Source organism: Protomyctophum bolini, assembly GCF_963924005.1.
Source record: "Protomyctophum bolini genome assembly, chromosome: 22".
In the NCBI taxonomy this organism is placed as follows: Eukaryota; Metazoa; Chordata; class Actinopteri; order Myctophiformes; family Myctophidae; genus Protomyctophum; species Protomyctophum bolini.
The window spans coordinates 5,060,379-5,087,878 of record NC_137883.1 but is presented as its reverse complement, the minus strand read 5'-3'; the positions used below and the strand labels follow the sequence as shown (position 1 = coordinate 5,087,878).

Here is a 27,500-nt window from a genome sequence, read left to right as displayed (position 1 = left end):
CGTCCGTTTGCCGCGAACCTTTGCACGCAAAATATATATTTTTCCACCACTGTCTTCCACCAGCCCATGAAGCCTCTGAAAGCCGCCGCCACCACCTCCCAGCCGGTGCTGAGCGTGGCCCAGATCGAGACCATCTTCTTCAAGGTGCCCGAGCTCTACGAGAGCCACAAGGAGTTCTACGACTGCCTGCTGCCGCGCGTCCAGCAGTGGAGCCACCACCAGAGGGTCGGCGACCTCTTCCAGAAGCAGGTATACTGTACTGTACTGTACGGTACGGTCGTCGTATTGCCAGTCGTTGTGTGTGTACTGTCCGTGCAGAGTTGGTCAGTCACCGACTATAGACTGGAACTCACTCAGGGCCGGTTCTAGGCATAGGCGAACTAGGCGGTCGCCTAGGGCCTCAACCACTGAGGGGGCCTCGTCACAGGGAGAAGATTTTTTTTTTTCATGTATCCCTTACATGGGCTACTGGACACATGTGGCCCCCACCTAGCTTCTTAATTTTGATCTCAAAGTGCACCAGATTGAAGCATTTTCATGGCAAATTTACAATTTTTATCCGGCGTGGCAAAGCAGGAGGGGGGGGGCCTCTGTATAATATGTTGCCTAGGGCCTCAAAAGGCCTAGAACCGGTACTGAACTCACTATATGCTTTCTATGGCATAAAAAGGAAAGGAAAGGTACCATGTTTACCCAGGGTAACTGGACTATAAGCTCAAGAACTTGTTTATACAGCCAGGCCCCTGCTCATAGAACATTTCATGGTAGGGGTTCAATCAATGCCTTGTCCATTAAGGGCACTTCAGCGGTGGTAATTTTAACGTGCCGGTTCCGGGGATACGAACTATAGCGACCTTTCCGATATCAAGACCGCTCCGCAAACCGTTCGGCTAACCGCTGCCTCTAAATATGCATATATACGTATGCAGCTCCCGGCAGGATCCGCCGGGAGAAACTATAGACCCAGCTGCAGGACATGAGACTAATAATTTGAGCGACAGAGAGAGAGAGAGAGAGAGGAGTGTGTGTATACAATGTGTGTGCGCCAATTTAACAAAGGTGCAGACGATCAATAATCAGCAGAGAGGGAGCGACCTTTGCGCTACTCTAATGCCTCGGCCCCCGGACTTTTTTCTTTTCTCCCTGGAAATAGAAACGTCTGGGTTCCCGAGGCTAGTCGCCAACATGTATACGTATACACTCTTCCAGAAACGGGTACGGTCGTATGCCAGTCGTGTCATGTCCGACTGTGTCCGTGCATTGTTTTTGTCGACTGAAACGAAGAGGAAAAAATGTTTGTCGACTACATTCTTTTCGCTGAGGAAAACTAAATGAAAACTATAAGCCATGATGGCTAAAACTATACGCTAAAAGTATTGACAATTTCGTCAACACATAGAAACTAGACTTAACGCGTTAGGACGGGACTAGTGCATGGGGTTCTCAACCCGTGGGTCGCGGCCCCTCGGGGGGGTCGCCAAATTAGTTTGGGCGGTCCCCAAATTATATAAAATAAAATAAAAAGATTATTATTATTTATTCTTTTGCAACTGAATGGCTGGAAAGTGGAAATGAAGAGTTTACATATAGTACACATATACTGTACACCTTCCCTAATGATTATATCTGGTTTCAGTATTTATTCATGGTGTATTGTCTCTATTATTAAGGTTATTAAAGTAAATTTATATTGGGGGTAGGGAGGGGGCGGGGCGGGGGTCCCGAGACATTGCCATACTTGCCAACACACATACTTGGTTGCGTGTTGAAAATAGCCGATCTACAAGCTCACAACGCGGTCGCGCTGCAACGCGTTGTGAGCTTGTAGATCGGCTAAGTGTAATATCGACTAAATGAACTGCAGATGTAGTCTACTAAAATCGCATGGCATTTTTAGTCGACTAAAACTAGACTAACAATAAAACATTCCATGCAGGTGACTATGACTAAATATGACTAACTAAAGTTTCATCCCAAAGACTATATAAAACTAAAATAGATGTCTGCTGCCAAAAACAACATGCACACTGCACTGCTGGGTCACCAACATGTCCGCACACGGACACAATGTGTCCACGGCAATGAATTGGTCTTGTCCACATGTTTTACACGCCATTATAATGAATGTTCTGCTTTTGATCATATAACGACCCACTCTAATACTGAATGAAAATGAAGCAGGGACCCCATGCTGTATGTAACTGACACACACACACACACACACACACACACACACACACACACACACACACACACACACAGTCACACACACACACGTGTGTGTGCAGACGTGTGTCACAATGCTCTCTTTCCAGAGCATCAGTACACTGCATTCTTTGTGTCTCAAAGAAGCTGCTATAAATAGACGGCATAATGTGAGTCAAAGTCTAGCTCTCTCTCTCTCTCTCTCTCTCTCTCTCTCTCTCTCGCTCGCCCCCTATTAACTTCTCATAGCATGGCCCCTCAGGGTGTATACTCTAAACTGAGGAAGGGATTATTTAATTTGTCTCTCAGCGAGGAAGAGGAGGAGGAGGAGGAGGAGGAGGAAGAAGCAGCACATGGCTGGGGTGAAATCCAATGTTTTAGCCATGCTGTTATATATATATTTAGTTCAATAACGGATCCGTATAATGTGCTGCCCCCATCACCGTTTGTCTTTGTGCCACCTTTGTTGAGCTAATGCACCAAACGAGGCCCGACAATGTGTTGTTGGATCATGGAATAATGTCTAAGAACCGACGATCATCACTTTTCCCCTTTTTTCCAGTGGCGGCCTTAATATATACGTTTCAATCGTTTCAATTCAAATGGGCCTCGAGCCTCCAGGGGACAAAAATAAATAAAAGTAGTAGTAGTAGTAGTAGTAGTAGTATAGAGGGTATGCGCATGCTTAAAGTGAATGGCACATCGAGTGGCAAAGCAACATGCAAAGTGAGTTTAACATCGTTTAACGTTGTTTAATGCAATCGGATGGGACTTTTCTGTTTGGATGCATTGGGCTGTCATGGCCAGAAAGTAGTTTTTTGCCACTCAGTATATAGGCATTCCTGCATAACTTCCGGGTTTGATGATGATGTCACGCACATACGTACCCTCTATTGTAAGTGATATTGCATTGCATCGCAGCCTTCCAGCCCTGCCCAGTGCTGAGAGTTGCGATTGCATCATTGCTATACCTTACAGTCATTTCAAGACAAAGTCAAATTGTTTACTTAATCGAGCTGCTTTTGTGTAATTTTTCTACTTGGCTGTGCTGTGTGCTTGTTCGTGCTTTGAAGTCCGATAATAATTCACACTGACGCACCAGAAAAATGAAAAGAAAAAAGAAAAGTATGACGTCATGAACGGGGCCTCCCGATCCTTAAGGCCGACCCTGCCTATTTACCCCGCTTCTCTCTCTCTCTCTCTCTCTCTCTCTCTCTCTCTCTCTCTCTCTCTCTCTCTCTCTCTCTCTCCACACAAACACACACACACACACACACACACACACATTGTGCGCACACGCATGCACACAACGCCCAATTCCTTCCCCTCTCCTGCTGTCCTTTCCAGACAGGAGCTAAACTGTAAACAAAAATCCCTCTATTAGGAAAAATGAGTTCAAGTCCGTTGCTCTCCCCAGGTTGGCGGAGGTTGTGTGTAGAGCCCAGGGTCACATTAGATAATTGACACAGGGGTGAAAAATGGGGTTACAAAATCATTGGATAAAAATGATATAAAAAATTAAAAATAAAATAGCTGATCTACAAGCTCGTTCAATGCACTCGGCGCTATGAGCTTGTAGGTCTGCTATTTTTTCAATAGCTAAAGCATAACATGATGCTTAAAACACCAAAAGCCCTGAATGGTTTAAAAAGCGCTTAATAGCAATTATTTCAGCGACAATTAATCATCAAGATTTAATAATCATGACAGCCCTAGAGAGAGATGAGGGAGAGAGGATTCACCACTTGAACCCTAGCTTCCTTGAACCCTAGCTTCCTTGAACCCTAGCTTCCTTGAACCCTATAGCTTCCTTCCGTATGCTGGTGCTTAAATGCTCAGCGGAAATGACGTCACACTGTGAAAGCTCACAATCGCTGTTGTTTTTGTTGACTAGAGTTAATGAAACTCTGAGAGTGCACAAATGGAACCAAACCACTTGCTCTGAAGGTGAGAGTAATTACGAGCTGTCACTTGACGCACAATGGACTGTGGACAGTATAGTCATTAGCAAAGGTGTTGCAGTGACCTGTAATTAGGTCATTCTTGACAGATCTCCTACCTGTTTGACACTTTTATTAGTCTCAGCTCAAACGCTGTTTGTGACTGCGTGCGTGCGTGCGTGCGTGCGTGCGTGCGTGTGTGTGTGTGCCGTGCGTGCGTGCGTGCGTGCGTGCGTGCGTGCGTAGTGAATGCGTGTGGTACTGTATCTCTCGTCATTACTTGTTTTCAGGAGAGTTGATCTGTCTTAACCCATTTTGACCTGGGAACGATTCTACGAATGCCTTCTAAATCCTGACCGTTTTCTGAAAAACTAGAGCCAAAGAACGAATGCTCTGAAAGAATATTTTCAAACATTTTCACGAATTTTCAGAAATAGCAGACCTACAAGCTCGTAGCGCGCCACTCGGTGGCACGCTATAGACCTACAAGACCTATTGAGTGGAATGCCCCTTTAACTGCTCATGAAGAGCAGGCAGGTGACTGGAATATACAGCAGCTGTCTCTGTTTATGTGTACAAGGGTTAATGAGATACGGCGTGCATTGTAAAAACACTTTGAATGGTCAAATTCCACACTGAGACAATAAAACAAATCTAACTTTTCCCATTCTGTTCACTCTCTTGTTCCCTACACGTTGTCTATTTGTCTTGTCTATACTTTATAATAGATAAAAGGCTGTCCTGACTTCAATACGTTCAACCAATTCAGTTTGTGTGGTCTATACTGAATCAGGCACACGGTGCGTGTGTGTGCGTGAACTTTGCAACAGGTCTGTCAAAGCTCCACCCCCTCACCTGACTCATCTGACACGGTAAGATTGCACTTTGGATCAAACGCACAACTTCCAGCGAGGAGGACAGACTGTCTTTCCATCCACAGCTACAGGAGGGAATAGTGACCCAGAGACCACTGGAACAACCTGCTGCTGACTCTGCCAGCTGAATGGACTTTAACAAGAGCCTGCACGATTCACTGCGAAAGTAAACTTCAGGGAACATTCTAGAGTTACCACAACAACTGACTGGCTGGATTTCCTGTCTCGAGGAGAGTGTTCGTAGCTTTACTGAAAGGGCAAAATGGCTGCCAAGGTGTCTTTTTCGGAAGAGGACTTTTCCTGTCCTGTGTGTCACGACGTCTTTAAAGATCCTGTTCTCCTGTCGTGTAGCCACAGCTTCTGCAAAGACTGTGTACAGGACTGGTGGAGAGGGAAGGAAATAAAGGAGTGTCCCGTTTGTAAGAAGAGACAATCAAAGGATTCACCCATAGACCTGGCTCTGAAGAACCTGTGTGAGGCCTTCCTACAGGAGAGACTGAAGAAAATGTCAACAGGGTCTGAGGTTGAGGATCTCTGTGGTCTGCACGCTGAAAAACTTAAACTGTTCTGTCTGGATTGTCAACAGCCAGTGTGTCTTGTTTGTCTTCATTCAGAAAAACACGCCAACCACCGTTCCAGACCCGTCGATGAAGCTGCTCTGGATCACAAGAAGAAGGTCCAGAAATCACTGAAGCCTTTACAGGACAAACTGGAGGTCTTTAATAAAACTAAAACAAACTATGACCAGACAGCAGGACACATTACGTTCCAGACCCGACACACAGAGACGCAGATGAAGGAACAGTTTAAGAAGCTTCATCAGTTTCTACTTGATGAAGAGGAGGCCAGGATCACCGAACTGAGGGAGGAAGAGCAGCAGAAGAGTCAGATGATGAAGGAGAAGATCGAGGGTCTGAACAGAGACATATCAACCATTTCAGACACGATCAGAGCCATAGAGGAGGAGCTGAGAGCTGAACACATCTCATTCCTGCAGAACTACAAGACCACGATGGAGAGAGTCCAGGTCACACTGCGGGACCCACAGCCGGTCTCAGGAGCACTGATAGACGTGGCCAAACACCTGGGCAACCTGGCCTTCAGAGTCTGGCACAAGATGAAGGACATTGTCTCCTACACTCCTGTCATTCTTGACCCCAACACTGCCCATCCAGCATGCACCCTGTCTGATGATCTGACCAGCGTGACACGGGGAGAGAGACAGAAGCTTCCAGACAATCTAGAGAGATTTGACCACTATAGCCGTGTCCTTGGTTCTGAAGGCTTTAACTCAGGGAGTCACAGCTGGGATGTTGAGGTTGGAGACAATACACACTGGCATGTAGGTGTGTTAGCAGAGTCCTTTCAGAGGAAGGGAGTCACGGGGGGTCCATACTGGACAATAAGGTTACTTGGCGGTACATACAGAGCAGTCTCCTCTCGGTCAGAGACTGTTCTCTCAGTGAAGCAAAAGCCTCAGAGGATCAGAGTCCAGCTGGACTGGAATGAAGGAAAGCTGTCAATCTGTGATCCTGATACTAACACACACATACACACCTTCACACACAGGTTCACTGACACACTCTTTCCATACATTGTCACTGGTACTGGTGTTGCTCTGAAGATCTTACCTAGATCTGTCTAACTCTGGACAATGTACCATAGACATGATGAAGACAAAGACGATAATTATATGATGATGGTAAATTATAGATTGATAGAGCATCTTGATCAATCAATAATGGTAATAATGTTAACATTAATAACCTGCTGATATTACTGACCATGGTAATGGCAATAGTTGTTATATCGGGGTTTAGATGTATAAATTAACCCGTTAAAGGGGATTACCATTCATTTTCAACATTTTACTATGTCATTAATATACCAACCTATTTGTTAATAATATTAAAATAAAATAAAAATAAAATAATAAAACAGTCCCCCCATTATGTGTTGCCTAGAACTGGAGGTCTGAAAAAAAAATCAAAACTATGTATTGTAATACCCGGTATGCTACATATATGATACTTTAAATTGTATATTTGTAATTATTGTTTCATTTAGTGTGTAGAGAGGCATACTGTATGTATTATGTATGTACCTTTTTTGTTGAAATTATAGATCTGAAAGACAGAAATCTATGTATAGAAATGATTTGGAAAATCAAATAAACATGATCTAACACAATCGGTGGAATTTGAGTTCCGTTGCATCAATATTGACTCCCACGTTTAAGACATTAAAAGTTACGACATTTTATATGATGCTGACTGAGCACATAGGTCAGTATGTTAAATATTACACCCGTTTTATAGAGTCTATTTCTGCCCGAGGTTTCTTCCTGTTGAAGCAGCACTACTATATGTAACGTTTCTCTTCTACCCTGGATTTGAACCTGGTTTCCTGCACAGACATTTTTTTTTGAGCTTGTAGATCAGCTATTTTTGCTATATTTTAATTTAAATCCTGAAAATTGTCTTTGCTATTTTTGAATTGGAATCCTGAAAAGTGAATTTTTTAAGTTTTTAAGTAATTTTAAGGGTCATGTTTGCATGTTTGGAATTGTAACAGCTGAAATCAATAATATATCAGTATTCTGATATTAACCTGAGGGCCACATTAAGTGATGGTGGGGCCTCCAGTTGCCCATGTATGAGGTAGAGCATACATGGGCAACATGGTGTGATATTAACCCATTTTGGGGGCGGGAACCCCTTTTGGTGTTTTAAACATTGTTATAATTTTGGTGTGCTACGAGCTTGTAGATCTGCTATTTTTGAAAAATTTTGAGCACCACTAATACAAGAAACATGTCAGAAAACTGTCAGAATTTAGATGATTTTTTTTTAAATTTCGACGTCGGGCCTAAATGGGTTAACTGTGATATTAACTCATTTTGAAGAAAAAAAAAATATTTATATAGTTTTTCTCCTCTGGTGAAAAGTGTGAAAAATGTGTGTATACAGTATGTGTTCTGCATACTTGGCTGCTGGGTCGCAAGACAAATTTCAGTGTGAACTGACAATAAAGTAGCCTACTATATCATATCATATCATGTCTTCGCATTGCCCTGGACATATAACCATTTTCTGACGAGAGGTAAACGCCGTCGGTGTAGGAGTTATATAGGAGTAATATATTACACTTCAGACGGTGCGCCCGAGCAGTGTTGTTTTTAGCAGCAAACTTTGATTTTAGTTTTGTTGTCGTAGTCTCTTGAATAGTTTAAATGTAGTTTTAGTCACCTGGAATGTTTTAGTGTTAGTCTATAGTTTTAGTCAACTGAAAATCGTAAGATTTCAGTCGACTAAATCGACAGTCGATTTAGCCGAACAAAATGTATTTTGGCGGGCCTTGATGCCGTCGTAATGGCTGTGTTTTTTTTTCTTCACTTGCTGAAACCAAGTGTAAAATGACTCATACTGGATCTCTTGTCCACTATAGTCCCTTCCTATAACATCTTAGTCTAGTTTTTTATTTCTTGACGAAATTGTCAATATATTTAGTCGCGTAGTTTTAGTCATCACGGCGTCGTTTTTCATTTCGTTTCCAGTTAGTTTTCCTCTGTGAAAAACATGGCCGAAGAACATTTTTCGTCATAGTTTCAGTCGGCGAAAACAACACCTTGTAGATATTCTACTCTGTATTCTATCCACACTTTTCCTGGGCTGTGTGTGCTCCAGTTCCTGTCAATTTGATCCAATGAAAGCCAATGAAACTGGTCAGATGACCAATGATATCCAATGAAATCAACAGGAACTGGAGCACACACAGCCCAGGAAAAGTGTGGATATACTTTTCCACCAGCTCCACTGCTGCTGTTGTTGTTGTTGGGTGAAAATGACACGGTCTTCCCCTCTTCTTTGTCAGGCCAGCCAGCTGGGCGTCTATCGGGCCTTCGTGGACAACTATGAGCTGGCTGTGGAGACGGCAGAGAAGTGCTGTCAAGCCAACGCGCAGTTTGCTGAAATCTCCGAGGTAAGTCGGGCATAAAGAAGATATGGGGGGGACGGGGTGGGGGGGTGTACAGTGCAGGAGCTCAGGGTTCGTTTTAGCTGGGGATTATATCACAGTCTTAACAATTGTGACCAGAATTGACTGAGAGCCTGCCATCGCGCAAATTCCAGCTTTTCACCAGAGGAGAAAAACCTTATTTTTCTTTCTTTTTTAAATGAGTTAATAGCACAGGCAGACTCTGCACATACTAACTAGGGCACGTCTGAAATAAGTGTCAGAGCTGAAATCGACATGTAAATATGAAATGAATGCTTAAACATGTATCTAGGTGTAATGTTGGAGACCACAGAAGTGAACCTTTCAAGCCTGTTTTCTCAACTCTCTGGGCTGTATTTTGCGTGTCTTAAGTACCAGGTCTTATTCCCTAACTTGAGTAAACTAAAGACCTGGAGGCGTGGCCAATGCTCTTTGGCCACTCAGAATAGCCTAATGGCATTGATCACGCCTCCAGGTCTTTAGTTTACTTAAGTTAGGGAATAAGACCTGGTACTTAAGACACGCAAAATACAGCCCCCTATTTCTCTGCAAGACATTACTCTAGCAAGCCATATCTCGAGTCCAAGGCTGGTGGGTCAAACTGAACGACCAATATGTCAAATTTGAACTCAAATTTGGTCACAATTGAATAAGAAATGGGGACGCCAGGTTTAAAAGTGGTTTTAATGTCATATAATTCAATGTTATAACACGATAACTTTGTGTTGTGTTTTACATGGTCACGTGCAGGGCCATCCATCCCAGCATGTTGTGGTTGTGTATAGAGGCTTTATAGTTTAGACATGCTTCTAGAGGGTATTGCGCGTGACATCATCATCAAACCAGGAAGTTATGCAGGAATGCTTGCTGAGTGGCAGAAAAAACTACTTTCTGGCCTTGACAGCCCATACAGACATATTATTGCTTATAACAGCTTTGAAGTTATATATAATCACGGTAGTTCGGTTTCATAAATCCTTTCATCTCTCGGAATTTGAATTTCTTTCTTCCACTGCGCTGTAGCTACAGTACTGTGCTTTATAACATTAACCCATTCTGACCGGGCACCCATTTTGGTGTTGGCATCATGTTATGCTTTAGCTATTGAAAAATAGCAGATCTACAAGCTCATATCGCGCCACCGAGTGGCGCGATACGAGCTTGTAGGTCTGCTATTTTTGAAAAATTCGAAGAACGACTGACATTTTTAGAATCTGATCTCAGGTCAGAATGGGTTAATCAGACCAGTGTGTGTCCAGTGGAAACCTCGTATGAATCTGATCTCAGGTCAGAATGGGTTAAGACAAAGCAACGGGCTGATGTGGACACTTTACTTTAGTGCTGTTCTTGCAAGTAGAATTACAATAGCTATACAGGGGCTATACTGTACCATTATTGGTGACGGTTCAATTTCAGGTATGTCGTTTAATTGCCTTCTGAAGAAACTATTTTCGGGGGGTCCCCAGATAATAATAATAATAATACTAATAATAATAATAATTTGCAACTGAATGGCAGGAAAATGGAAATGTTGAGTTTACATAGTACACATATAGTATACATGCATACACTTTAGTTTGTTTCATAAAAGTCCACTGTAGACATAATATTATGAGCTACTTCCTGTCAAGAAATTCTGTGTGTGATATTTTTTTTATCGTGTCAAGAGTTTGGGAGTGCTCTTTTGGATATCACTCAACGGCCCATGCGTACCACCTGTTTTCAATTTGCACATAATGCAGGAGGCAGCAGGAGGTATAGCTTTACTGATAACGAGCGCTTCCAGACTCCAATTATACTTTCACCTGCGAGGAATGTCTTGACAGGACGTAGCACATAACGAGCTCTACAGTGGATTTGTATTGAAACAAACCCTTTTACAGATTTGAAAGAGGATAATTCGCGCTTTTCGCACGTGCAGCTGCAATGTTGGTGAGTCCGACGTTGTGTAATACAATCAGATAGGACTTTTGAATGGGCTGTACGTCAATGGGAAGTTTCACCTGTTTAGCACCTTGCTGGCAAGATGGCCGCGGTCTGAATATTGCCAATAAGCCTCTCTGCCTTACTTACTTGTGCATGCATTACAGTATAATCTCACATCGCAGGTGAGACACACTAACTCTACGGCGAGGTGTCTCTCAATACAGAGCCCTTGCTTTGACCTCCTTAAATCGTCATATCCATTTTGCAGCTTCTAATAAATCATCTAGTAGTATCTCGCATTAACTTGCGAGTTAACATTCAGCTCGCCGTTCCAGATAAGAGACAGAGAATCCATCATGGAGAGCCACGTTAATGGTCCGCGACGCGTAATGACGCATATTGGCTCTTAAGGCGGGATAGTGAAAGGGTTATGCTGAGGATATGGCACCGTTTGGTGCGAGCTGGTATATATGGTTGAAATAGTTGATCCTTTTTCCAGCCACTCGTTTGTCCTTTTATATAGACCCCCAAATTGGCCGCACGGAAACCCCATTTGAAAAGATATAATTATGCCTGCAGGGTCCCGATTAAAAGAGGAGATTTTGACGGCTCTGGCAGTGCTAACTTGTGGATGTCAGTTGTATTTTTGGCGAATCATCCCCCCAGAATGGGGACGCTATAGGGCAGTGGTTCCCAAAGTGGGGTCCGCAAAATATTTCTGATTATTATTTTTTTTCAAAATGTTTTTTTCTTTTTTTTTTAGCTTGAAAAAAGTATGAAAAAAACGTCCAGTTCTAGGAAACTCAGAATGGGGGGGGGACTTGTTTTAAATTATTTCCAACAGCTCTAAGGTATAATTGACCCATTCTGACCTGAGACCAGATTCTAAAAATGTACTTCTACATCCTGACAGTTTTCATTTTCTGACCTGAGATCAGATTCTAAAAATGTCTTCTTATGTCAGTCGCTCTTCGATTTTTCAAAAATAGCAGACCTACAAGCTTGACCTATGAGCCCTATGAGCTTGTAGATCTATTCTAAGATGGCATCTTAAATAAATGAAAAAGGAAAATGCGCTGTGACTTGAAAAGTTTGAATACAAATGGTTCCAATGGCATCTAAATGTAAAGGTTGCAAATACTGTATGCTTATCGGGGGTTGCGAGGATGAGGGGGTACCTGGGCTAAAACAAGTTTGGGAACCCCTGTGCTATAGGGGTTCAAGTCCTAATCAACTGCTTTGTAGGAAAACAGTCACTCGACTCGTCGTAGCCAAAGTCGGATCGTGTTTTAGCATTTCTGTACTTTTACTTAAGTACTGTAATAAAGTATAATATTGAGGTATTTGTACTTCACTTGAGTATTTCCAATTTCCAGTACTTTCACTTCTACTCTCCACTACATCTCGGAGACAACTTTTTTACTTTTACTTCACTGCAATCATTTGAAAACTTTCGTTACTAGTTACTTTGGGGATTTTAATTTTGATTAGAAAACATACATTAACCACTTCAACCCTATACATTTCGGGCCATTTGAAAATAGCAGATCTACAAGCTCACAATGCGTCGCGACGCGACGCATTGTGAGCTTGTAGATCTGCTATTTTCAATAGATTTTCAACACATTTTGAACAATCTGAGTATTTCTGTTTCTATACACTCATGATCGTATCACATCTCTTTCCTTTTCAGAACCTGAAGGTCAGGAGCACGAAGGACTGTAAGGACCAGTCAGCCATGAAGAACTCCCTGGAGAGTAAGCCCAAAACCTTGTTTATGTTCTATCACATCAAACAAAAACAACCGACTAAGTATTGTGTCACATAATAGGGACGGAGCTCGTTCATTTTTTTTTATTGATAACGATTATTTTCACCTTATCGATCATATAGTTGATCAAATATAATCCGTTTTCGGGTACTGCCGAGTCTATTTCTAGCTCAGATGTTTTCAAAAACATTTGTGAGAGCAATGTTTAGCTGTAAATGACAGTGTGTGTGTTTACATGGCTGTCATGTTGGAAACGGCAGTAAATCAAGCGGGGGTCGCAGCCGCGCATCTGGTGCGCATACGTCAACAATGCGTTGACGTATGGGTTCTGACCCAATGGGTTCTGACCGGGAACCCATTTTGGTGTCGGCATCATGTTATGCTTTAGCTATTGAAAAATAGCAGATCTACAAGCTCATAGCTTGTAGGTCTGCTATATTTTTGAAAAATCGAAGAACGACTGTCATTTTTAGAATCTGATCTCAGGTCAGAATGGGTTAATCGGACCAGTGTGTGTCCAGTGGAAACCTCGTATATGAATCTGATCTCGGGTCAGAATGGGCTAGGGGTGTAACGATACATTTTTAACAGCGACACGATACGTATCGCGATACATGGTCGACGATACGACACATGCACGATATCGGTTCATTATGGCGATCCGATACGATTCGACGATTTGAAATCGATACGGTAACTATTTAAAATTAAATTAAAAAACTTTATTTTAAATTAAGTAATTAAACCCGTCTTTTACATTTTCTTGTCCTTGCCTCTCCATAGCGCTGCTGTACAAGCCGGTGGACAGAGTCACGCGCAGCACGCTGGTGCTACATGTGAGTATATATATAATCCTGTTTTTTTTTTTGTTTTTTTTATCCCACGATTTTGTAACTCATTTTTCACCCCTTGTGTCAATCATCTAATGCAGGGGTGTCAAACTGGCGATCTGCGGGCCGCGGCCCGCCTGCCTCAAGCAAAAAAAAAAAGAAAAACCTTTTTTTTTTTATAGCCAAAATATACTAATAAGTAATGCTGCATGATATATCGAACATGTACCTTCATCAGAGTGGAGAATATAAGTATAAATCAAGTTGAGCAAAGCCACTCTTCTCTGCCCCTCTCTAACAGACACAGTTAACGATCGCTTTTTAAGTGCCTGCCAGACAGACAATCAGATGAAATGAAGGCAGGTGTAGAGTAGAGTGTAGACTAGTGAACTTAACATGTTCTCTTTATATCAAGTACTTCATACCAGCCCCTTATGAAACTACTTCTCCCCAAATCCAAATGGATTTCATTTTCCATCCTGAATGGCAGTAACTAGCATACAATGAGAACTGAGAAGATCTCCACAAAGGTTTACTCATCAAAACTGATTATAAAACTGTAACCATCAAAGCATGCACTCAACATATAATGGTTATGTGACCATGGCATGTGCATAATATAAAATCTTATAAGTTGTATCTGATATTGATTAATATGGGGGGTGGGTTCAATTAATCGATTATTAATCGGCAGAGCTGTCGACTATTCGATTTGGCTGATGGTCACTTTGTGGCATCCCTACAAGTTACAACAAGTGAGTAAGTGACTATCTCTCTCCGCAACTTAGTGTGGTACGAGGTGTATTTCCGTAGGATTTTTTTGCTAAAAGTGATTTTTTTGCTTTTTTGGCTTTCATAGGGACCAAACTGTCAGAAAATGATGGGGTTCAAATTTTCCCGACCCCCACCCCTTATTTGGGGGGGTCATATATTTTGGGACCTCCCATAATATTACGCCAGACAATTAATGTCCGATTTTCATAATATTAGGGTTGTTTTATAGGTTTTTAAATATTCTGAGTTGATTTATTATTATTACACTTTGAAAGTAGCCAGAATAATCTTTTCTGACTTTAGGTTGGGGTCTTTCTTCACCGGGACCCCCCGGACTCATCTCAGTACTCATTACATTCCTCGCTCTGCTCCTGTTCCAGAACAATGTCAAATTAGATAATACTTAAAGCATTAAAAGCTTTTGTAGCTGGGCACTGATTACAAAAATGAGTAGTAGTTAATACCAGGGGTCTTCCACAGGGGGCCGGGACTAGTTTTTCCCCTATTCTTGCACCCATATATACAGATTTGCAAGTATTTCGAATAGTATTAGAATATCTTGCGTTTATGTAAAGTACTTTGATAGTTTATTAGTATTCTACCATTATTGTTGACAGATGTTACTGCAGGTAATAAAGGTATTGCAACTTCTCACTTTGGGCACGCAGAATGTGTCCATTTATTTCACACACTGCACTCACACACACCTATCCTCTTAAAGAGCCCATGGTCAATTATGCATATATACATTATTTGCAGGATCTATTCATCTTCGTCATCATCATCTTGAATGTCCTCCCTAATAGTGTTGGGACCGTACCCAAGTTTCCTCAGCCCAACAGTGAACAGTGAAACATTCCTTAAACAGTACTTAATTATCTGTTTTGAATCTCAGGTATGTTTCCATTGCAGTACACACCTTAATGAACTGACACCAACTATTTAAGCTACGTTGACAAACACAAAACTAGTTTAGCTTGTAGAACATCCTGTCTCCTCATGTCCCCAAGTAACACTGTCCTCTGAAAGGCCATCTGCAATAACCTAATATTAAGTATACTGCGCACCCATTCACCTTTGCAGCTAAGTGTCCCTTTCTCGGACTGCAACTGTAGCCTACTTACTGTATAAGACGGAAGACCCATTTATTATTTATTTATATATATATATATATATATATATATATATATATATATATATATATATATATATTTATTTAGAAATCCCAAACATGGAATATACTTGGACCATGCATTATGCCACATATAATGCCTGTCTGGACGGCCACCTGCCAGTATACAGTGGATAACTTCCCAGTCTTTCTGGGTAAGTTGGGTGACTATATAGCTATTTTTACCCTGAAATCCCAATTTTGGGCTTGTCATTATAGGCTAAGAAGAAAGGACAATTGCTGATCTACAAGGTCACAACATGCCGTAATGTGTTGTGAGGTTGTAGATCGGCTTTTCCCCAAAAATAAGTTTTGATAAATGACTTATTTTAAAATAGCGCAGTGGAATAGAGTAGACACTATGACACGTCAAGAGTCAATTAGTACTATAGGCTATACATTTGTGTTCTGGTAATATCATTGATCACTTGTTTTGCATGTCCGTGGCAAAAATAAAATATTAATGGAAATGTCCATCACATTCACAAGCTGGCAAAGTGATTTCCCCGGGTGCAGATAGCTGCTGTATTATCATGGTTATTGGTGGTGGTGGCAATATTAATAATTTTTGTCTGAATATATCAAATCCTGTTTTGAGGATCACACAAGAATAGCATCACTTTATGGACAAAATAACACCCAAAAGGGTTCATAATTTCAGTCTGCTTGAGGTGTAATGCAGCTTTAAACAAAATAGCAGACAGTGGCACTGGTACATATCTGAACTCATCTTCTCACAATGCGTGTCAACCACATAGCCGACATTTCTCAGCTTTGTTATGCGTACACACCCATGGTACTGTGCCAAGAGAACTCACAAATCAAACGCACGTACAGTACACGCAGTCAAGTTGTCTACAGTCTACCGATGTTAACCATCTCAAACCCACACCCTAACCTCCCACGGGGAAGCACACCTAAACTGCGGTCATCCTGTTCAAGAGCGTTCATTTGGGCAAGATAGTCGAGCATATTTAAGGAGATCACGAGCAAAGAAATACTAGTTCCTCTAAGGATGACAAGTAGCCCTCCCAGTCACCTGACCGACAACAGAAAGACAAAGAGAAAAGAGAAAGACAGCAGCAGCCTGGCTGATCTTGGCTGATCTTTTTTTAGCAGCAATATTTGCTACACTTGGAAAATACTTTGAAAATAGCTGATCTACAAGCTCAAACTACAACCTTGTAGATCAGCTATTGTTGGCTAAAGTTCTCCTTGGAAAAGGGATGCTATGGTTCAAGTGGTTTAATGTAAAAAAAAGAAAAAAAGTTCCTATCCCACAATGATTTGGTGGGCCCCTGTATAGTAACTCTGAGGACCCCCTAGGGGTCATGGGCCCCCTGTGGAAGACCCCTGGTATTGGCTACTACCATTTTTTTAATATCAGAGCCCAGCTACAAATACTTTTATGCTTCATTTATGATCTAATTTGACAATATTCTGGAGCAGGAGCAGAGCGAGGAATGTAATGAGAACTGGAATAGGCCCAGGGGTCAGTCCGGGAGGTCCCAGGTGAGGAAACACCCCCAGAAACGGGGTGGGGGTCGGGAAAATTTGAACCCCATCATTTTCTCATAGTTTGGACTCTATAGAACCAAGATCTGTAAAAAAATCAATTTTAGCACAAAAATCCTACGGGAGCTGTTTTTTTGACGCCTCGTACCACACTAACTGGTTGTGGCCCCCATCAAGTGACCTTTTGACCAATGCGGCCCTCGCCCCAAGTTGAGTTCGACACCCCTGATCTAATGTGATCCTGGGCTCTACACACCCTCCACCAACCTAGTCCCCATATATGGGGGACAAGGGGAGAGCAACGGACTTGAACTCATGCTTCCTTCATGCCTGAGTGTCCAAGTTGCTCCTTTTACACCTGACACTAGTAAACTTAAAGTACTAAAAGTAAAAGTACTCATATTGCATAAGGTCCCACTCATATTGCAGAACGTCCCACAAGTTAAAAATGTGTACAAAGTCTATTGAAAATAGCAGATCTGCAAGCTCACAATGCGTCACGCTGCGACGCATTGTGGACTTGTAGATCAGCTATTTTCAAATGGCCGAAATGTATAGGGTTGAAGTGGTTAATGTATGTTTTCCAAAGTAACTAGTAGAAGCTAAAGTTTTCAAATGATTGTAGTGAAGTAAAAGTACAAATTTCGGCTCCGAGATGTAGTGGAGTAGAAGTTAAAGTACTCAAGTAAAGTTAAAATACCTCAAAATTGTACTTAAGTATACAGTACTTATAAAGTAAAAGTACTTAGTTACTTTACACCACTGGGTGAAACTATGCGTTTTGCATTCTATAATGGGTAATGGAGACGAGGTGATCAGGGACAAGTAAAGACAGCTGTGGTATACAGGCGTTCCTATAACAGGATTATACGGTGTGTGTGGAGTTTGCATGTTCTCCCCGTGTCCCCTATAGGGTAGGTATACCCTCACAAAAAACATGCCGTAATCCTGGTCTCTAAACTGCCTCCCCCTGGCCAGCCGGTGGCGCCTGATGGAGGGGAAAGGAACTGGTTGGAATAACGTGTTCCTTCCACGCGCTATACGTCCAACCAGGGAAACTCCCCCCTGTCAGGTGTAAAAGGAGCAACTCGGACACTCAGGCATGAAGGAAGCATGAGTTCAAGTCCGTTGCTCTCCCCGCATGTCCCCCATATATGGGGGACTAGGTTGGCTGGAGGGTGTGTGTAGAGCCCAGGATCACATTAGATGATTGACACAGGGGTGAAAAATGGGTTACAAAATCGTGGGATAAAAAAAAAAAAAAAAGAAAAAAGTTTTTGGAAATCCCGGGCCGTTTCAACTCATATGGATATGAAGAATCAACCGACTGAGAGAAAACGCTAATGTTACTGCTGCTGAATTAGTTACAAAGACACCAGAGAAATGACTTCTGTGAACCAGGGGATGAGCGAGTGACGTCAGGAACTTCGGCGCATATCCTGCTACCCTAATAGACAGGGGTACATGAGCACCTGGCCGTTCATTCGTGCTCTATCTCCGACCAAGCCACACTTCCACCACACATCTCTCTATGCCAAATAAAACCTGCACACTCCCACAAAAGACATAGACTACATTGCATTCGCCAAAAATGTCTTCTTTACTGTTTAAATATTACTTTTCTGAAACACGCTATTCTTGCTCAACCTCAACAGCCTACGTCAGAATCGTCATGTTGGCGTCTACTACGCCAACTACGTTCACTTAATGGGGCCAGCCCTTCACAGTGACACACGCGTTAGATCAACCACGCGACCGGGATGGTTTCTACCCCTCAATGTCGTGCCTACTCTACACTGCCATCCCAAGTCCCCTCCCCCTTTCACTGCTCCTGTGTGTGACCTGTGAACTACTCTCTGACTGCACTGTGGCTTGATTTATATGTGCGAGGTTGAAATGTAATGCACATAAATTAATTATAGGTCCAGCAAGCAAATCATGATTGTCTGTTTGTGCTCAATAGGTCACCATCACATTCCGATTTTAGGTGTTGTGTTTTCTATGACATTTATTTGGGCCAGTAGTTTCATATCTATCCTTTTTCCGACCAACACAGAACATGCTAACGGTGTTAGCGCGTTAGCATCCATCTTGCTTTTGCTTTATATGTGCGAGGTGGAAATGTAATGCACATAAATTAATTATAGGTCCAGCAAGCAAATCATGATTGTCTGTTTGTGCTCAATAGGTCACCATCACATTCCGATTTTAGGTGTTGTGTTTTGTATGACACTTTGGCCAGTAGTTTCATATCTATCCTTTTTCCTTTGACCAACACAGACCATGCTAACGGTGTTAGCGCGTTAGCATCACACAGCTTACAGCGTCAGTGTTGCATGAATACTTTCAACCATGACAATGCCGACTACTTTTGCTACACACACTTCCCAAGGATTATGGAGATGTCTTTATATTTTTTTTAAGGTTGAGAAATGAAATAATTATGGTCGTTTCTCATCTCAGCATTTCACAAGAGAAAGACGTGGATGCCTTTCGCTGCGCTGTTGGCGTTGCCATGTCTCATAGAAACAAGTAAATAGGTCTTTAAAAAGAATCCCAAAACAAGCGCATATAACAGGGGTCTGTAACCTATTTTAAATGAAGTGCCATGTTTTTATTTTCTAGATAGTGAGTCAGCCACAAGCTCACATCACAACAATAATCCATGTAATAATCACAATAACAATACTAATAATAATAATCATAATAATCCTGCTACCCTAATAGACAGGGGAACATAAGCACATGGCCGTTTATCCAACAGCTTTCTCCGACCCAACCACACTTTCACCACACATCTCTATATGCAAAATAAATTCGGCACACTCCCAGAATACATATAGGCTACATTTCATTGAAAGAAATGTCTTAATTACTGAATAAATATTACTTTTGTCAACCACGCCATTGTTGCTCAACATCACCAGCCTACGTCAGAATCGTCATGTTGGTGTCTACTACGCCAACTACGTTCACTTATTGGGGCCAGTCCTTCACAGTGACACACGCGTTAGATGAACCACGCGACCGGGATGGTTTCTACCCCTCAATGTCGTGCATTTGCTGCGCCCTTCTAATGCTGCGCCACGCCTACTCTATACTGCTCCATGCGACTCGAACAGCGTCAGCAGCAGCAGCTCCGAGCCTCCGTCAGAAAGGCTGCCCACAGCACTGCACAGCCCCACACCCAAATGAATCGAATGAATGAATAAGGCGCTTATATCGCTATTGCTCAGTGGATGGGACATTTACATTAAAAGCAATCGGATGGACGCGTGGATAACGGCATGGTTGTGTGCAATCGGAGGGAAAGCTTCCATAATCCATATAGCTTCCATGCTAGCTGCTTCAGACACAGGGGAGGGGAGGGAGAAATAGTGCGAAATAGCGCTTATGCAACAATTACCCTAAAACACAAACACCTCAACTCGATGTCATTGTGAATAAGAATTTCGAGCGAAATAATAATTTTTGGAAGGACACTTTCACCCAGTATGAAGCTAAATGTGGAAGCCGTGTGTGTCACACCAAAACGGCTGACCTATAGAATCCTGTAACCAGCCTCTCGCACTGCCTGCGAGTTGGCTCCGTCTAAGGCTCCGTCTTATGAGCAAATTTAGAACTTCCGGTCTGACAGCTAGCAGATTTAAGACATCCGGTTGCTTTCAGAATAAAATAAGATTATTTAATTCGTTAATTAAATAATTTTTACATTACATTATTAGTATTATTATTACATTACAGTTATTGTAAAGACACACATTATGTTTCTGTGTAAAAATAAGTAATTAAATAACATAAAAAAGTTATCTAAATGGATAAATGCTATTCACTGGAGTGCATGGACTTTATAAAGTGGACACTGGACAAAAGACGGCTCCGCCAGGCAACTATCTGGACATACCCACGCGTTTGGGAAGATGTCCTCTACCACCCCACAGTCTCCGCTAAGCGGGAGAGGTGTAAAATTCACAGCAGCAGAGCTTCTACTGGGGTCAATGCAAAAAAATGTACCGTTTCCGGACCCAGAATGGACACTGGACAAAGAGGCCTCCGCGAGGCAACTATCTGGACATACCCACGCGTCCGGGGAGATGTCCTCTACCACCCCACAGTCTCCGCTAAGCGGGAGAGGTGTAAAATTCAGAGCAGCAGACCTTCTATTGGGGTCAACACTCAAAAAGGTGCCGTTTCCAGACCCAGAATGGACACTGGACAAAGAGGCCTCCGCGAGGCAACTATCTGGACATACCCACGCGTCCGGGGAGATGTCCTCTACCACCCCACAGTCTCCGCTAAGCGAGAGAGGTGTAAAATTCAGAGCAGCAGAGCTTCTACTGGGGTCAATGCAAAATAAATTACCGTTTCCGGACCCAGACTGGACACTGGAAAAAAGACGGCTCCGCGAGGCAACTATCTGGACATACCCACGCGTCCGGGGAGATGTCCTCTACCACCCCACAGTCTCCGCTAAGCGGGAGAGGTGTAAAATTCAGAGCAGCAGACCTTCTATTGGGGTCAACACTCAAAAAAGTGCCGTTTCCAGACCCAGAATGGACACTGGACAAAGAGGCCTCCGCGAGGCAACTATCTGGACATACCCACGCGTCCGGGGAGATGTCCTCTACCACCCCACAGTCTCCGCTAAGCGAGAAAATGGGTGCTTATATTTCTATGTGAAATGTGGTGATGCTGGCATCACAATAGATGCCAGCATCACGCTGCCTCCGTCTAATAAGCACATTTACAACTTCCTGTTTGGAAACCGAAACAGATGCTTCTGACATTTGCCTGTGCGTGCTTAATCGTTGTACTTCTGAACACATTTCCCAAATCTCAGTGATTTATCCACACATCGCTGTGTGTGTGTGTGTGTGTGTGTGTGTGTGTGTGTGTGTGTGTGTGTGTGTGTGTGTGTGTGTGTGTGTGTGTGTGTCGCGTCGCCCTCCAGCTGCAATTGCGAGTGTGCGCTGTGTGCAGGGCACACTACTGAGTTTAAAACCACAGCTGAAACATGAAGTGGAGTCTGTCAATTCCCGCAATTTCCTTCTTCCCATATTGCGCTGCAACGACACTAGGATTGAGCCCCCCGAAGGGGGGCGAAATTCTAGTAGTAATTATAGTAACTAGAATTTCGGCCCCCTTCGGGGGCCTCATCCCAGTGTCGTTGCAGCGCAATATGGGAAGAAAGAAAATGCAGGAGTTGACAGACTCCACTTCATGTTTCAGCTGTGTTTTTAAACTCAGTAGTGTGCCCTGCACACAGCGCACACTCGCAATTGCAGCTGGAGGGCGACGCGACACACACACACGCCCACACACACACAGAGCGATGTGTGGATAAATCACTGAGATTTGGGAAATGTGTTCTGAATGGGCCTGAATATATGTGTGTAGGCTGCAACAATGATTTCATAAAGTGTAGTTTAGTTTTGAACAGGCAACTAATGTAGTGATAGATTAATTGAATGGGCCTGAATAGATAGATAGATAGATTTCTTTATTTTTGTGTCATGCACCAAAGGCGCCCAGCCCACATGGGCTTACAGGACACTGTTTCAGCTGTGTTTTTAAACTCAGTAGTGTGCCCTGCACACAGCGCACACTCGCAATTGCAGCTGGAGGGCGACACACACACACACACACACACACACACACACACACACACAGAGCGATGTGTGGATAAATCACTGAGATTTGGGAAATGCGCACGCAAGCACAGAATGCACGGCGTTACAGGATTCTATAGGTCACCCGTTTTGGTGTGACACACACGGCTTCCACATTTAGCTTCATACTGGGTGAAAGTGTCCTTCCAGAAATTATTTTTTCGCTCGAAATTGTTATTCACAATGACATTGAGTTGAGGTGTGTGTGTTTTTAGGGTAATTGTTGCATAAGCGCTATTTCGCACTGGAGTCCCGTGAGCCGGGCCATCTCCCTCCCCTCCCCTGTGTCTGAAGCAGCTAGCATGGAAGCTATATGGAACCTTTCCCTCCGAGTGCACACAACCATGCCGTTATCCACGCGTCCATCCGATAGCTTTTAATGTAAATGTCCCATCCACTGAGCAAAAGCGATATAAGCGCCTTATTCATTCACACACACACACACACACATGCACGCACGCACACACACGGGCGCCTGCAGACCCAGCTCCCAGCGAGTGCTGCTGCTGCAAGCAGTGAGTGTAGAGTAGGCGTGGCGCAGCATTAGAAGGGCGCAGCAAATACGACATTGAGGGGTAGAAACCATCCCGGGCGCGTGGTTCATGTAACATGTGTGTCACTGTGAAAGACTGGCCCCATTAAGTGAACGTAGTTGGCGTAGTAGACGCCAACATGACGATTTTGACGTAGGCTGTTGAGGTAGAGCAATAACAGCGTGTTTCATAAAAGTAATATTTAAACAGTAAATAATGAACGGCTAAAAAATTGCCTATGTAAATTCTGGGAGTGTGCCGAATTTATTGTGCATATAGAGATGTGTGGTAAAAGTGTGGTTCGGTCGGAGAAAGAGTTGGGATAAACGGCCATGTGCTTATGTACCCCTGTCTATTAGGGTAGCAGGATATAAGGCCTAATGCTTTATGTTCTGTGCATATATATCACAAATTATCATTTGGGCTATATGGGCTCCTTGTGTTTGTATTGAGAGAGTGCAGGCGACACGCTTTGATCTCGCCGCAAAGCAGGGGCGCTATATATGGGCTATATATAGTTCCAAACGCTGGAACTATCCCATTGAGATAGAAGGAGCTCTTCCAATGGTAGTCAAAACGCTATGGTGTCGCCACTCTCCTATGCTATAGTCTACTCTGGTCAGTCCTGATTAAATGGGTTAAGAAGTTTAACCCATTTAGTGCGGGATCCCATTTTTTTGGTGTTTTGCATTACGTTATGCTTTAGCTATTGAAAAATAGCAGATCTACAAGCTCGAGCTTGTAGGTCTGCTATTTTTTGAAAAATCGAAGAGCGACTGACGTGGAAGACATTTTTTTCTTTTTTTTTTAGGATCTGATCTCGGGTCAGAATAGAAAACCGTCAGGATTGCGAAAGACATTTTTTATAGAACCTACTGATCTCAGGTCAGAATGGGTTTATATAAGATTCACTCCGACTGGTATACAGAAAACTCTGTAAAAAGGTGTATTTGTGTGCTGTATATTATTAGGACCTACTGAAACACACGCCCTCCAGCCACCCCGACCACCCCCTGCTGCAGGACGCGCTGAGGATCTCTCAGAACTTCCTCTCCAGCATCAACGAGGAGACGACGACGCCTCGCCGGCAGTCCATGACCGTCAAGAAGGGAGAGGTATGTAAAACGAGTTTCTTTTTTCGTATAATAATTCTCATCCCACGATTTTGTATAAACCCCATGTTTCACCCCCTGTGTCGATTATCTAATAATCTCTATACACACCCTCATCCTCCGCCAACCTGGGGGAGAGCAGCGGACTTGAACTCGCACTTCCTTCCATGCCTGCAGTGTCCCAAGTCGCTCCTTTTACACCTGACAGAGGGGGGGGGGGGGAGTTTCCCTGGTTGGACGTATAGCGCGTGGAAGGAACACGTTATTCCAACCAGTTCCTTAACCTTTCCCCTGCATCAGGCGCCCCCGGCTGGCAGTTTTAGGAGTCTGAAATCTAATATATATATTTGTTTTAAATGTTTTTTTTTGTGGCTTTCTCCTTTATTTTATATATTTTCTGGAGGGACAGACGGTAGGCTGACAGGAAAAAAAAAACGCCCATCTTTAGGGGAAATGGCCCTTTATATTTGTCCTATTATAAACCCAAAATAAGTAGAAGTGCAACAGTTGATAAAAAAAAAGGCAAAACATTTGTTCACAGTAATAAAATGTCTTTAAAAGTGCAAATGTTCAGAACAACGAAGAAAACTAAACGAACACGGTTCCCCAATAACGTATAGATGAGATATACAACTTAGCCTATACTACTTTATGAATGAGCGACAACATTGAGTCTACATCAATAAATAATACAGAATAGAGCGTGCTGTGCACATATAGTAGAGTTTATTTATTTTGGTCATTAAAACAAATCAATACAGTGCATGCATGCTTTCTTTTCGCAAAAGAAACATTGACCAAAAAGGTGTAGGCTGAAGCCTATAAGCTTCTAGTGCCTTAATTAACCCTTCTAACAGATAAATGTCTTTCATAGGTAAATAAATATTACAACAAAGCAAACAGAAGTTACACATACACACACACACACACCGCTATGTGTAGCGTATAGACTGCTATATACGCTACCGCACTGCTAGTTCTATAGCTTCGATAGCTTAACCCATTTAGCCCTGATTGAAAAAAAAAGATCTTCTTAAAAGCACGACAGTTTTCTGAAATACATATTATGTTTCCATGTGTCCTTGTTCTCAGACAATTTCACGTCAAGGACTCTCACAAATATGTGTAATTGGCCGTCAAACCACGTGGACGTGCTGCATTTCAAACGGCTAAAACCCGGGGACAAAAATGCTCCTCCGTTCTCTCGCACGCACGTGTCTCACGCGCACACACACACACACACACACACACACACACACACACACACACACGCGCACTCACATGACACGCCACTCCCCCGCCATCACTTTCACCCCCGAGATGACTCTGTATATACATACACTGACAGCCACATGAATGGCTGTCATTTGATTGACAGCTTGGCATGCGTGACACCGGCGTATTCATACTGTATAGTAATGCCTTGTAATGAGCCAGTTTTCCTCTCCCTCTGACTGGAACATTCCAAATTAATTATTCATAAATGAAGGATGGTGGTGGGTCATTATTATTATTATTATTATTATTACAGCATCCTCCCCATATACACTGCCAGCATTGTATGTTGTGTATAGTACGGGGGGGGCAGGAAACCTCATATCTCCATATTTCAAACATGTTTTTATTTGAGGGGGGGGGGGGGGGGGGGGGGGCTACATTATCACACATCTGTTTTATGTGTGTGTGTGTGTGTGTGTGTGTGTGTGGCTGGGTGGGTCACATGCAACCAAGTGTAAAAATTACTTATAGTGGATCTCTTGTCCACTATAGAGCGTCGCAGTCCCCCCCACCTCCCCCCTCGTGAGACCCGGAAAATAAATCCCCGTTCATTTTCCTCCTCAAAGACTTTTCAGAAAGTGTATTCATTTAAAGACGTTTTTACGCCGCGGACAAAAAGCCAGCTCTTGTCGTGACAAATCATGACAATAATAAACACAATGTTTTGGGCCCAAACAAAGACGGCATGCAGGTTATACAATATGTTTTTTTTTTCTTTTTTTTTCTCCTTTGTCATTATTTGTTTTTGGTCCAAAATATTGTGTGTTGTTGTTGTTGTTGTCATGATTTGGTCGCGATTCGAGTCGGCTTCGTATATATACGACGCTTAAAGGTAGAGTAAGTGATTTCACTTAATTCAAATATCACTTATTTTTTTGTTTTGTTGTGATAATCCTCTCTACTATAGAGTGTGCTGACCATATAAGGAGTTCCTCCCTGTCCCCAGTTAACCCCTGGGGGTCAAAAAACCTTAGGCTTCGTTTTTGACTCTCTATCCTGATTGGACGAAGGCTTAGGTCCCACAGCCAAAAACGAAACTTAAGGTTTTTTGAGTGAAATCACTTACTCTACCTTTAAAAGGTATTTAAATAAATACTTTATGAAATGTCTATGGGGGGGAAAATGCATTGGGATTCATTTCCTGGGCCCTGGCGTCGTCATGAAAGGGGGGCGGGACTGTGACGCTCTATTGTCCCTTTCCTAACATTTTAGTCTAGTTTTTATTTGTTTGACGAAATTGTCGATATCTTTACGCTCATAGCCTTTAGTCATCGTGTGGCTTCGCTTTGCGTTCAGTTTCCGTGTCGTTTTTGGTCAGTGGGAAAAAAAATGTAGTCGACGAATATTTTTTATTTTATATTTTAGCACCACTTGGTTTTGGACTTATACAAGATATCCCGGGACGGACAGCGGACTCTCTTTCTCTCTATAACTAATATGCAGACACACGCCGGCCTTACCCCTGCCCCACTATCCCCATGGGACCCATTTGCAGCCCGTCTGGTCAGACTATACGTCCCCACAGACACACACACACACGCACGCACGCACGCACGCATGCACGCACGCACACAGAAACTGCTAATCAAATATTGATAATGGATACATGAAAGCAGCACATGGAAATCAATGGCGCTCATTATGGTGTGTGTGTGTGTGTGTGTGTGTGTGTGTGTGTGTGTGTGTGTGTGTGTGTGTGTGTGTGTGTGTGTGTGTGTGTGTGTGTGTGTGTGTGTGTGTGTGTGTGTGTGTGTGTGTGTGTGTGTGTGTGTGTGTGTGTGTGTGTGTGTGTGTGTGCGTGTGTGCGCGCGCCCGAAGCTCTCTGTGGTCTGCAGCATTTTAAGCTCACAGGCTGCAGACAGCATGCAATGATATTACCTGGTTTACAGGAATTTTCCATCAATT

The 27,500-nt window shown here is 42.9% G+C and overlaps 2 protein-coding genes across 2 annotated transcripts in view; both read left to right on the top strand.

Moving 5' to 3' along the window:
- The window catches only part of LOC308309588 (breakpoint cluster region protein-like), a 124,193-nt gene that overhangs the window by 87,267 nt on the left and 9,426 nt on the right, over positions 1 to 27,500 (top strand). The window contains exons 4-9 of the mRNA XM_080755500.1: positions 64 to 249; positions 8,894 to 9,001; positions 12,636 to 12,699; positions 13,497 to 13,549; positions 24,177 to 24,320; positions 27,091 to 27,098. Of these exons, the coding sequence (XP_080611626.1) occupies positions 64 to 249; positions 8,894 to 9,001; positions 12,636 to 12,699; positions 13,497 to 13,549; positions 24,177 to 24,320; positions 27,091 to 27,098 (563 nt within the window). The remainder of the gene's footprint in view (positions 1 to 63; positions 250 to 8,893; positions 9,002 to 12,635; positions 12,700 to 13,496; positions 13,550 to 24,176; positions 24,321 to 27,090; positions 27,099 to 27,500) is intronic.
- On the top strand, positions 5,283 to 6,665 carry LOC308310389 (E3 ubiquitin-protein ligase TRIM39-like; the record flags this gene model as incomplete). Its single annotated transcript, XM_080756733.1, has 1 exon — positions 5,283 to 6,665. The coding sequence occupies one exon, from the start codon at positions 5,283 to 5,285 to the stop codon at positions 6,663 to 6,665; it is 1,383 nt and encodes a 460-aa protein (XP_080612859.1).